The following is a 13,777-nucleotide window of genomic DNA, read 5'->3' on the forward strand; positions in this document are numbered from 1 at the left end:
ATGGTTTTCAGACAAACGGCGATAACGAGGGCACCGCCGGGATTCAAGTCAATTGGTACCGCGCGTCGTCGGTGAACGATGATATTTAACTGCGAACCGCGTGCCACACAGTGACAGCCGGCGTGGAGGAAAGGGACCGGAAGACCGTCAGACCGCAGACGGAACCAGAAGTCGGAGGATGGTGGTTTGAAATCGGCGAGACGACACCGGGAAGGCGACGCACGTGAGAGCGACTCTCTGACAGACTCCCCTCCCCACAAGGTAATTAACTCGGGGCTGCGTTCGAGCGCATCGCTCTAGAGAGTAAATCTTGCCTCGTTAGAGAGCCGTCCGCAGTTTACGCTAACGATAACTCCATACATCACACGGAGATTGGAGGTATATAATCGACCTTATTCGAATTTCTTAGCTCGCAGCTCTATCCGATTACGCTCGCTCCGCGATTTTTCATACCTCGTTCGTTAATTTTTATTTTCGGTTACTTATTATCGCCTTGAAGAATTCGTGACAATCCATTTCTCGTCTCTTTCTCGCGCTAATTCGACATCGGAGTGAATTTTTTCTCGTGAAATTTTAATCCCAAAATCATATAAAATCCGTATAAAAATGATCGGTAAAGTAATCCAAGATTTATTTCAGAATTATATATTCTCGTGTTTAATTCAGAGATGGAAATCGGTGCACTCTGAAAATGATTTTTCATATTTATTCTCGTCGCTAGATATGCGGCAAAGGTACATTTTTAATACCTGTAACACGGAAAATCGAGTTCATTAGCCGGTTTCGATTCTTAAATTAATCTTGATTAAATCTTGGAGCATCATGCAATGATCAGTACACGATTGATGATCGGAGCATGATCTTTGATCGATATATAGCTTTCGTAATAAGAAAGATTTTATTAGATAACGTTACTTCTTCCCAGTGATAATTCATCGTTGTACTTTGCAAGACGTCGATGTATAATTTCGCGTAAACCTAGTCTCCAACGCTAGGCAACGTTGCGGTTTATTCACGGCGACGGAAACGCGGACGCGATTAACATAACGAAGCCCAAATTTCTAACGTCAAGAACCAGCCGAGAAATTATGTACCGATTTCAATTCTCGGTATTCTAATCCGCGATATTCTAATCGTGCATTAGCGTGCATATCGTTAGCCGCCAGACCGATTCATTACGCGAACATAAGGAATGGATTATGTCGCTTCGTCTCTCTCTTTCTCGATCGGCCGTCTGCGTTTCCGTCTCATTTTGTGCGTGTGTGTCGCGTTCGGAGCGCACACGTCATCTTATCGCACACGCGGTGTCGTCGCTCCGCAAAACCTGTCATTGCTCACACACGTCGCGCTATTTTTCAACTCCTCGCTCCCGCTCGTGCACCACTCGTCTTCTAAACTATTGATTAGAGATGTACCCCAAGTATGAAAAAAAAAAATCTCCTTCCCCCCCTTTCGCGTCTTCCTCTCGATCCGCGTGTCATTCAATCGTCGCCGATCTCTCTCCCTCTCCCTTTCTCCCGCGCTCTCACCCTTTCCCCGTGTTCTCCGTATTCCTCCTCGCCCCGACGGCGCGACGGGCGCGCGTTTTCTCTCCCTCTCGTGACTTCTTCCTTCCTCCGCGTCTCCGCTTTCCTCCCTCTCGCGCGGGTACTCGCCCGTTCTCGTAACGGCGACGATCGCCGGCTTTTCGTACATTTTCGTGCGGCCTCGCGGCGTACCGGCCCGACGTGAAGCGGCGCGGGGGGGAAAGCGCGGCGCCTTCTCTGCGACGGAGTCGCACAGTCGTGACGTGACGTTTTAGGGGTTGGTCGGTTTCGCTCTGCACACGGCATGCGACGGGGAAGGAGCCTGCTGCGGTGACTGCTCGCTCGCGGCGCCCCCAGTCAAGGTGCAGAAGATTCCGCGCGCGTCGACGTCGTCGTCGTCGTCGTCCCCGTTGCCGCCGTCACTGCCGTCGTCGTCGCCGCCACCGCCACTGTACCGCCGTGCTGTATCGGTTCTCCGGTACTTGCGTACCGCGACGTGTGACCTGGACAATAATCGTCGTCGTCGTCGTCGTCGTCGTCGTCGTCGCGCGATACGTGAACATCCGGAAATCCGTCACGCGGATGAAACGCGGATCTCGCGCGCACGGCAAGCGCGAAAGTCGCGGCGCGCTCGATCCTGCCCGCTCGATCATCCTTCTCGTCTCCCCATCCCGCCTCCGCCTCCGCCTATCTAGCTCTCTCTTTCTATCTCACGCGCGCGCCGCGCCGTCCTCGTTCGATCGCGATCACTTTCGGTGTGGCCGACAGTTCGGGCGGCGGCGACAGCGTGGGGGCGGTGGTGGTGGTTGGTGCGCGCGATGAGAGGGAGCGGAGGGGTAGGAGGATGATCCACGCGCAGGAAGGAAGGAACGACAAAATCGTTTAGTATTTATTTGAAAGTGTATTTACTGATATCCTCGCACCCTCGTTCGCTCGCTCGCGCGAAAACGCTTCCGCGAATCCGTTTTTCGGGGGACGGATTCACGGCCGAGGATCTTATCTCCCGATCTTCACGCGTTGCTATACGCGTGTCGATCACGCGGGTGTCACGGATCGATCGCGGAACTGCTCGATCTCTCGGATGGAACTTGCGTCTCGATACGAGAGGGACCACCGCGCGAATTCGTGAACGATTCTTTTTCTGTCGCGTGTGTCAAGTGTATATGCTCCATTTCTCTTTTCGCTCGGAGATAAACACACACACAGTTCGCCCGCACGCATTCATTCACGCACGCACGCACGCACGCACGCACGCACGCACGCAGGCAGCGTCGCTCCGTCGTCATCGTGTTCGGTTCATTGTTTCGGTCATTAGCTTACGCGGCATGACGGCCGATAGGTGTTCCCTCGCGATAACGCGTTCGCACTTGGCAAACTGTAATTCGCGTTGCCGGCCGAGCGTGCCTTAGAAACTGTATATATCGTGCGAGAAACTACTTGGCTGCACGTGTGTGTTAGTGAAGGTACCGTACTCTCGAGAGGATCACGATCACGGGATCGATCCGTCGATCGCGCGTGTCGAACGGTGTGTGCGCGTACCCTCTCTCGGTCTCGATTCCGACGTTTCGGCGGGAGTGTGATGTACAACTTGTGACACATGCCAATTTCCAAAACTCCGATCCGGTATTTCCCGCTCGCGTAATCTCCACCCGCGGTCATCCCGCGACCGGCTGTGCGCGGCAAAATTGTGCAAATAGTTACGGCGTTGCACGCCGGCGTACCGCCGGCAATAAAGCGCGCGAGAACAGCGATAGAGTTGTAATTTTTTTCGGCTGTACCAGCCGAATCCAGCGCGCGCGACGCGAGCCCGACGTTTTTTTTTTTTTTTTTGGTCTGTTATCAAACAATGTTCGGTGGCGGAGTTATCTCGCCGATTCGTCACACGTAAATTTAGCAGACTGCGATAGCGCGACCCTAGAAACTCGGAGAGAACGGTTTCTACATATCGGTACGCGATTTAAAGGGAAGGAGATACGAGCGTTTCCCGCCTGCCGACTTTTCCTCGTGTTGCACCACTTCGTCATTTCACTTTCCTATTTTTTTTTATCGTTATTGTACGCAACGGGAAAAAAATGCGAGACCGGAAACAATTTGAATTCACGGAGCTCGTGTTATCGATACACGATACATATACGGTATTCGATGGCATAAATGGATTTGCGAATTCGTTATGCAGATTTTGTTATTTGTTAAAAAGCGACAAAACGCAGCGGCGCGGCGGCGGCGCACGGTTATCGGTTCCAATTTCGCTAACATTATCTTCGCGAAAACGTCTCTCGTCGCTTCTCGTTAAACGTCTCGGCATTTCACCCAGTGCGCGCTAGCACACTCACGCGAGGAACGAGCTTTGTAAATTTGTTTTAAGATCTTTCCTCTTTTTTTTTATCATTACGCTAAGATAACACTATCAGCGCACATTTAGTGCTCCCGCTTTTATAAGTAGCGGAGAATTATTTAATCAACGTACTCTCAATTGGCTCCGGCTTGACGACCTAATTTTTCCGTATGGCGAAGCGGCGAATTGCACACGGTGCTTCTTAGATTTTTATTCCCGCAATCCCCGCTTCTCCTCCGCGCAATTGGACAAATAAACGCGTGTCTCTCCTTCCCGCGCCGGCAGTAAGGTTATCTATTCGAAATTCCTCCATTTCTTCTGTAGAATTTCCAATTCATTATTTCACTACGCGTCGCCGATTAACGCGTATCTTTCGCAAGACATTTTTCGGATTATCACGCATGCAGACGTATTTCGAAGTAGAGGAGCATGAAAACGTCTCTTCATTTGTATCTCTCGACGTCGTAATACATTTTTTACATCTCTGTAATTAATCTTGCGTTTCTTACACAATTCTTCCCTGTTATTTCTTAAGCTCGAGTCAAGCCTCGATACAAGAAGCTTCGAACTTTCTGCAATAAATTTATGAAAAATTGATTGCCGGTCGGAAATTACTTTTTATCGCCAATAATTTAAGCCGCGTAGAAAAAAAATTTAATATCGACGATGTCAAATTTTCTCGTCATTGTAACAAGCGGGGAGAATTGAAACGAGCGGATATCGCAGCTGAATTAAATATGCATCACGCGAGGACAAGAATACATTCTCAAGCATCTAATCGCTGTGTGTTATTTTTTTCTTTTAACTCTCTCCAACGTTCTCTCCTCTTTTTTTATAGTCATCCTCCGATTTATCAGGAATATCGCGGTACACATGCAACTGCGATTTGATATCAGTATCGAATGTGTGTACACGTTGCAATTGTGTTTTCGAATGTCGAAATTTGGACTTATCTAAAATTATCAGTTTGCAAGCTTATCGGCGCGCGTCGTGCCCTAGGACGGCATCGTAGCCGAAAATTTTTAATTACGCGCGCGTGCGTCACGCACATTAACGTTAGTTTTAAGCAGCGAAGCCGATCGGCCGCGCGTGTTTTTGCACGCGCGTTCTCGCATCGCGGGCGTCGCGTTTAGATCGCTAAGTGACAGCTCTGTGTTCAGTCCAGTCGGTGGCAGCAAGACGTTCCTTTCTAATTGCAGGTGAATAGACACAACGATGGTAGATACACAACATTTTTGTCTGCGATGGAACAATTACCAGAGCAGCATAACCTCGGCGTTTGAAAATCTGCGGGACGATGAGGACTTCGTGGACGTGACGCTGGCCTGCGACGGCAAGAGCCTGAAAGCGCATCGCGTCGTTCTCTCCGCCTGTAGTCCGTACTTCAGAGAATTGCTCAAGGTAAGGACTCCGCCTCTCTCGCCCTCTTCCCTCTTTCGCTAATGCCAGTGAAGACCTTCCGGTTTCACGATTCACGTGAAATTCGGAGTGGATTTCGCTCGCGAAGTAAACGGGGTCGATTTAGAAGTCAATAGAAAGAAATTCAATCGCCACCCGTTAATGATTATCCGCAATAAACGTTGCACCGTTTCAGAGCACGCCGTGCAAGCACCCAGTGATAGTGCTCCAGGATGTAGCGTTCAGCGACTTGCATGCCTTAGTGGAGTTTATTTATCACGGCGAGGTGAACGTGCATCAGCGTTCTCTCAGTAGTTTTCTGAAGACGGCGGAGGTCCTCAGGGTATCGGGTCTCACGCAACAGACCGACCAGCCCGACAGAGATGAGGTAAGTTTTTCGGGCGCAATTACGGGGGGGAGGGGGGGGACTGAAAGCGGGGGTAATTCCGGTGAGTTTCGGACTTTGACGCTGCGGGCACGTGAGAACGTTGCACGCCGCGTTTACGAGAATTACGAGTGACAATGGAGGTGCGACAGCTGGCGTAAGATTCTATCTCCGTTCCATTTTCTTGACCGTGTCTGTAGCACGTTCGAAATCGAATGCACCGCAATTACGTACGGTTTCGAAGTTTGGTTTAAAAGCGCGTGTAAGCATGAGTTTCAACCGTGAGAAAGTGAACACGTATTGTATGTGTGGGTATTTGGCCACGACGTAACGTCGTGTAGCTCGCCGCGTATATCTCTCGAAAGCTCAAATGTATCTTTTACGTTACTTGTTAGACGTTACATTTGGCGAAAGATCCCCTCCGTGTTATCTCGATGCAGAGCGCGTCTATCTTGATTCCGACTCGTAATTGTCATAGGTCAAGCAAACAAAGATAAAGCGGCTCGCTCAATAAATTGAAAATCGGTATTTACCGTAAATGTAAAGTATCGAATATCGATACGGTGTCGCGATATCGCGAGACTCTTCAATTTGCTCACCACCCAACCGACCGAACTATCATTTTTGGTGAAACGATTTTTCGATCGATTAAACGACAAATCCGGCTCGCGTATCGCGACGGTCTCTCAGTAATTACGGCCGATCTGGGAGCGTGTGTAGGAGTGGAGTGTGCGTGCACGCGTGCGTACGTGTTTGTCTGTGTGCTGTAGTCTGTATAATTAATACTACCATTGCCGTTCCATTTTTGTTTTCAGCTGTCGCATGTCCGCGCGTTAGCGGCCGGCGGCAATCACCTGCCGTTCCACGAGAAGTCGGAGGAGACTTTCCCTCGCGGCGGCTCGCCTACGCCCGTGACCCCGACGCCGACCACGGTGCAGCAGCTCCTGCGCCGTGCCCAGATACGTCGAAACGAGAGACGCACCCCGGACCCGCACGACGAGTCGGCCAAGAGACCGCGGGTGCCGTCGCCACCGCTCAACAACAACGACGCCACGCCCACGGACTTCTCGATGGTCAAGAACAACCACCTGTCGACGAAGGTGGAGGGCAACGGGTTACACGACGAGAACAGCCTCGTCGAGGACAATATAAAGTGCGAGCCGTTGGAGCTGACCGGCGGCAACGGCGGCGGTAACGCCGGCAACGAGGACTCGTCGGATTCCGGCGCCGCGGCGTCGGACCGGCCGCCCGCGTCCGCGAGCAGCAACGAACACGAGCCGGAACCGGAGCACACGTCCGCGCAGAACTTCCTGCCGGAAAGCAAGCTCTTCACGTCGACGCCCGGCAGCTTCAACTTCAGTATGGCGGCGCTCACCACCGATCACACGCCGTTATCAGGTATGTGCGGGGCACCGGAGCCCGTGGTGGGCCTGTACGCACAGACCAATTCGCAGCCCTTCGGCTGCGTTCACCCTTTGACCCTTAAGTGCGCGAGTGACTGCTCGATATTAATCTCGGACTATCAACTTTCTATTCAAGCTGAGGTAGGCCTTGAATGAAAGGACTTGAAGAAAGGATAAATCTAGATTTTCAGGAAATGTAATTACGTCGCTGTATGTATGTTTTATTTTTCTGCACTTAAGGGTTGAGCGTACGCGACTGATCGTCTCTCCAGCGCATACGGTCTCTGTTCCATATAGCGGTATTTCTCATTACGTGCACGTCGAATTACAAGTCACGGTTTGAGTCGAACTATATATTGGTTACTGCCAACACTCCTGCCTGAGTTGTTTTATTTTGCATTTTAAGAAAGATATTCAGTTGCTTCCGTCGATTTGATTTAGACCTTTGAGCACCGTTTGAGCACGCATCGTCTGCGCGACTGGAGTTCTCGGCTCTTGGCGTATAGCACTCCGCTTTCGCAGTTGACCGATTTTTGTCCGCACCACCCTCGTTCGCATCACCACGCGTTTTTTTTCTTCTTTAATTGCGAAATTGCGTACAGGCCGTTGTTGAGTTTTTGCGCGCGATGGCATTGCTGTTGCTACGTGTGACGATAGTGAAATTTCCAGGGTTGGGCCACGGCTTGCAGACACCGGATCTAGCGGGCACTTCGCAAGGTAAGGAAACTTGAATCTCTTTTAGCTCTTTGCCCTTTTGAAATCATTAGAATTGCTTGAGAAGTCGAGGTAAATCGATATCACGCTCCCGCTATATATGTAGCACTCGTTATCACGCGGCCGTAGAAACGTGCGTTCAATGTGCGTTCTTTTGATTTTTTTAAGGGCACTCTGCGCTACTTTATTATTCTTCCACTGACAGTCGATACATCGCGGCAGACCTCGATCGTACGCGATGTAGCGGTTCGCTCTAATAAAAGTAACTAAGGACTTGTGCAGTTATATCAAACTAACCACAAATCACAAATTACGTGAATGAAAATGTTTACTGGTTGCGGTGAAAGAGCACTACTATCTGCTTGGAAGATTATTAAAATCTCTTCTAATTGGCATGCGTTCCAAAATCATCGATATCATCATTACTATTACGGCACCATTTACGAATCGCCTACATTTTGCATATCATAAAAATCATGTAAAAAAAAAATCACTACGCGGAGCACATGCGGCTCCACAGTTTCGAGTGGACACGGCCGAGCTCGGTAACCGTAATCTTACAGCCGAGCTCGGAAATGTAATTCTCGGAATGTCGCGTCGTCCTTGCAAAATTTCGGCGCACAAGCACGCTCGTCGACTGTAACTTATGCTCGTTAACACGTCAAACGTCGTTGCGCTACGTTTTAATACACGAATACGATCGAATTTATTATCACGGTTTATCTAGATTCCGTATAAGAGGTGAATCCGCGCGCGGCACGTTTCACAAATGTGCTTTATTACGTTATATCTATGTATCGGAAACATATATACGCGTTGCGTTTGATATTACATATACGTACTTCGCAGATATTACGTTAAAAAAATTATTTTTACTCGTCAATTTTCACGCGTCATTTTATAAATTTTTATAAAAGTGTAGACATATAATTTCGATATTTTTATCTATTTATGCTTCAAATCAATATGGGTGTAAGGTGTCCCGGGAAAAATATGCGAGAATTTCAGAATATATTATTCAGAACGGAATATTTGTAACATAAGGCAATTAAATAGGGCAGAGCACTGAAATGTGTCAAAAATGTATCAACTATAATATATATAGATATTATTATCATCGATGTGCTATTGCTATACTACGTTTTCATGTTGCTGTCAATACTATACGTAGAATATTTTCGAGTAGCTAATTGTTAATTGTGCCTATAACTTTTGTGAGACATTCCTAGACAAGCCGAAACTATACTTCTTAAAAAAATGTTCCATAAAGCAGTTTCAGCTCAAATTGGACTCTTGCATCTAAAAATCGTAAAAGGACAAATAATTCACTCCGAAAAACTTCTCTCTGAGACACCTTGTATACCTACCAGTATTTTTTCTTGTTTTTTTTTTCTATAGCCGAGGCGGTTGAATAAAGAGCATAGTTACGTGGGCAGAGCGACGCCTTTGGGCCCGACGACAATTTTATCGACTCGCGCGAAAAATTCACGCTGGCCGCAGCAGATACATTCGCTCGAACATCGAACCGCCGTTATTAATGTCGGCACGACGATGTACACGCGAACGCAATTGGCGTAAAAGAAATGGAATGGAGTGTGCACCAGAGTTTGGCATCACTGTGCAATATTCGTGGCGCGCCGCGCACCGCGACACCCACGAGAGGGTTGCGTCGCCGGGGCCTAAAAAGAAGGGGGTTAATGACGCGCAGGGCGACGCGCCCCCGGCGTTTGTGTATGCGTATCGCATTCGCCGGTTTCCCGATCGGGAATCCAACTATCAGCGCCGGATGCTTTGAGTGTCGTTGACATAAGTGTTGCCGATTTCTCGATAATCGATCGTTGACGTGCTTGTATCGCTCGATTGAACGGGCTGCGTATCCGTGTGTTGTTAACGTTGCCCCCGTGTGTTAACGTTTTGCAATAGAATCAATATACGCGGCGTGATATCGCCGATATGGCGCCGTGACGTTCGTTGCACGCGTAGGTACGATCGAAGAAAAGAAAAGAAAAGAAAATAATACAATATGATTGATCGATAAAGCGCCGGAAATTACGTCTCGCAACTTCGGTTTCCGGGATTCTCATTGATCATTCGTATGCGCATAGCACACGTATATTGTCGTAAAAGAGGATGTGATAGGTCTAATAATTTTTTTTTTCTATCTGTAAAACGGTGCATTCTTAACAATGAAATTATCTACGATACTTAACGAAAGGTGGAAAAAGACGCCAGAGAATTAGAATGCCGAGTTATGGCGTTACCAAGTTATTACAAGTTTCAACTACCATACGAAACGGGGAATTAAACGAGAAACGGGAATGCCGATGGCGACCCGTATATCGAAAATTATCGCACTGCCGACGCGCGTCGAAAGAGACGGAGCCTGACCGCTTACGTCGACGTAATGGCGCGATTACATCGCTTAAGGTGATACAGGAGTCGCCCTCCCCGCTAACGATAATGGCAAATAATTACGGGAACGAAGAATGGCGTACTTCTGGGTGTGCGTGACCTTCCACAAGCGGATTTCGGCAGCCGCGCCGTATTGAGCGCGCTCGCGTCTGAATGCGAGTGTGTGCGGGGAAAAGAAAAAGAAATATATCCGATCGAACGCGACGTATGTGTGTGTGTGTGCGTGCGTGTGTGCGTGCGTTTTCGCGGCTTCGACCGAGTCTCAGCTGGCGAGAATGTTCCCCGAGTTGACGGCAGTCGTCATCGGCCGCGACGGAGACCATGATAGTCTGGCTGACGCATTTTTTCGATTGCGCATATATCTTTTTCGCTAGTATCCTTGGGGAGGGGGGAGGAGGAAATCGGAGCTGGGGGGAGGGAGGAGGAGAAAACTTTGACAAATGCGCGACAATCAGCCGATCGGTCGATCGGTCGGTTGTGCAAATTCAGGTGCGGCCTCGCATTGTCGATTAATATTTGAACGGCTGGCTTATACTAGGTTAGTACTGAAAAAGTTTATCGCCAGGGAACGCAAAGCGGGGGAAAAGAGAAAGGGGGGGGAGAGACAAGGGGGGAGAGAGAGAGAGAGGGAGAGGAGGAGAAAGAGGAGGAGGCGGATTGGGGACCGCCGCGTCGATAAGGCTGCAGATGTTATCCGCGAATTTCAAGGTCCCTCTATCTCCGACGAGAACGAACGTGGCCAACTAAACATTGGCCTAACTAAAAATACGACGACCTTGGTACGCCACTCACGTTCCTGCCACTCACTCTCCGCGAATCATTAGATACATTAAATTATATCTTGCCGGTTCGCGCGCCGAACGAAAGACCAGCGCGACCGGCGGCTTTTGAGGATCAATAGGTCTCTTTTTTTCTTTTCTCCGCTAGTTTCGGCGAAGAATATCTTGCGACACGCAGCAGCAACGCGCACGGCACTCGCTGCTGACCGGAATTTATGCAATGTCACTCGTCGAGAGAGAACAGCCTCGCGCGAAACCGATCACTTCGAAGGCGTCTCGTCGGGCGCATCTCTTACGAAGATTCAAGATATTTATCATGTTTACGGGTCTCAGGAGCATTAGCAACCCCTTCGCTGCGAAGGGTATACGGGGATACCGTTCGAGGAACGTGCACTGCGTTTGTACGCTGTTTATGTATTTTGTAAAACTTTGTTCGGAATATTTCAAAATATCTCGTGCACGTTAACTTTCGAAAGTATTCGATAAATTGTTTGTCGTTATATGATAGCTTCGCGTATTCTAATCCTAATATTTGTCATCAGTCGACTGCAGTCATTTCGCGTTCTCTGTCGGAAGGGTTTAACGGATTAAATGTGTTTGTCGATAAGTACCAGTAGACTGAGTAGACAATTCTTCGGAACTGATGTAATTTTTAGTAGACGATACACGATGCTCGTCATGTTCGACGTGACGATCGCTGCTAAGTAAACCCTAAGCGCGGCGGGGTCTTAACGGCGAAGCAATGATAATGACGCGATCTTGGCATTGTATCAAAAGCTAAATGCGATATTTACGGTGAATTCGACGCCTCTTGCACGCTCCCGAGCAATGTTCGTGAATCAGTATATTGCCCTTCGTCTTGCATTCCAGTTCGCGGGACGTAATCGAGAATTAGATTCGGCAGTATTTTTAGGACCGAGAGCTACTTTTCGCTGATACGACGGCCCCTTCTTTTCATTAACTAACTGCGTGCTTCATCGCGTGCTTAATCGCCGACAAGAACCGTAAGATCGGTTCTGAGTCTGAACTGAAAGTCTCTTTGTCCCGGTTCGCTGCAATTATGACGTTGGTAATTATCAGTGGAGATTTCGAGGTAAAGTGGCGCGACGTTTTTTCTTTAAATCACACATTATTTGACATTATATACATCATTTTATTCAATTTCAGTTATCGCAAATTGCGATGTAATAGAAAATGTCTCTTATCTTCCAATATTTTTCTTTTGTATTTAAAATCCTTGAACACAATGCGAGAAACGATATTTTGATCGGACAGCGATGGGCGACATTGATCCAGCATGGGATGCGTATGCGTTTGGAATAAAGAGTAAAACATATTAACTTCCAAAATAGCAATCGCGTTCAAGGAACGTGACTAAAAAGTCAGTTATAAGAGCTTGGGGAGGGAGAGCGGGAGCATCGAATTCGCGCGTGCATTCTTTTGCTTCTCTTTTGGAGCCGCGTATTCTCGTTTCTCTCGTGAATACTTAATTTGTTCCTCGAAAATGCATTTAAACCGAGACGTACAGCGTATCGGCCTCGCATGGCGCTCCGATTATTTTCCTTCTTTTCGGACGCGTTCTTTCGTAGAGAGGCGCAGATAGGTGGTAATCTGTCGCAAAGTTTAGCGCGGCACAAAAATATCGATTGCGAGGTTGAATTCGAAGTGCGGTTTATCTTCTTTTTGCGCTTGTGTATCAGGAGGCGTGGCAAAGTCTCGATGCACCGGTACTAAACAAATATTTGTTCTATCGCTTTTTAGCACCGTATAGAGAGAGGGAGAGAGAGAAAGACAAAGAAAAGAACGTATTTTTGCGCACCTTTCCTTTTTTTAATCTCAATGCCCCTTTTGTCAGCAATCTTAAAACGCTCTCGCACTTCGGGCGCGGTTTGTCCTTTTCGGCGTGTCAACTCTAAGCGATATATAATGTATATAGAGGCGCATATCGATCCACAAGGTGAACCACCGCTTCTTCGAAGCACTACGTTTCACTTTTTGGATTACATCTTTAAAATGGAGTCCGGGAAGATTATTCGTATCAGCTACAACCAGCTGTCCAAAAGACCTCTCTGATAGACCTCCTGGGTTGAATCTAGAATTCGTTTAGCGAGATCTCGACGGACGACCGTCATCAGCTCCCATTAATCTTGTTCCTAGTTGTTGTTCCCCAGGATTTCGTGGCTTAGAATACACCACGCGTGTACACGTGGCATTTTGCTGGATTCCATACGTATCGGATGTAAAGGTCGTCGGTTCGCGTTTCAGCTTTTCCTCTCTTTTCCTTTTTATCCTTCCTCGCGATCGCTCATACGATGCGTTCGGCTTTTAAACTCGCTGCTGATACGAGGAGGAATTTCGGTTGCGTAACACCCAAAAGTCACGGGAGAGAGAGAGGCAAAGCGAAGCCGGGCATGCCATCTCGCGAGGCTGCGAATAAATGGCACGCGAAATTTTGTCAGTTTCTGCCGGGATGATATGAGTCTCTCGTTCATGTCTGTTTATTCGATACCGCGAGCGCATCTCCTCTCTCTCTCTTTCTCTAATATACCTCGTCCCTCTCCGTACTATCTCCCACCTCTCCTCTTTTACCCAATCCGTCATTCAGCCACCGTCGCTTCGTTGCTGTTTCGGTAGTTGCGATCGTGCTGATGCACAGTGGCTCTCATTTTTTTTGCACTCGCCCATAAATCTCCCCGTTCGTTCATCCCGCTACGCGTAACACGTGCGTCACGTGTGGCAAAAAGACAGCCGATTCCTTTCTCTTTTTTTTTCTCTTTAACGCGACACGCCGGAAGTTGGGTCGCCGGAAGTGTCGTCGCGGGAAA

At 48.4% G+C, this 13,777-nt stretch overlaps 1 protein-coding gene across 15 annotated transcripts in view; it reads left to right on the plus strand.

The window, feature by feature from the left end:
• Br (broad-complex core protein) overlaps positions 1-13,777 on the plus strand; it is a 68,747-nt gene that overhangs the window by 16,056 nt on the left and 38,914 nt on the right. For 6 of the 15 annotated variants that reach the window (XM_071713716.1, XM_071713715.1, XM_071713714.1 and 3 more), the window contains exons 2-6: positions 12-261; positions 5,061-5,262; positions 5,456-5,647; positions 6,460-7,042; positions 7,705-7,764. In XM_071713716.1, the coding sequence (XP_071569817.1) occupies positions 5,077-5,262; positions 5,456-5,647; positions 6,460-7,042; positions 7,705-7,764 (1,021 nt within the window). In that variant the 5' untranslated portion in view covers positions 12-261; positions 5,061-5,076. The other 9 variants (XM_071713722.1, XM_071713726.1, XM_071713728.1 and 6 more) reach the window with 5 other exon arrangements.

This window comes from Temnothorax nylanderi, unplaced genomic scaffold (assembly GCF_030848795.1).
Source record: "Temnothorax nylanderi isolate EJ_2023f unplaced genomic scaffold, tnyl_v1.0 TNYL_tig0129_pilon, whole genome shotgun sequence".
In the NCBI taxonomy this organism is placed as follows: domain Eukaryota; kingdom Metazoa; phylum Arthropoda; class Insecta; order Hymenoptera; family Formicidae; genus Temnothorax; species Temnothorax nylanderi.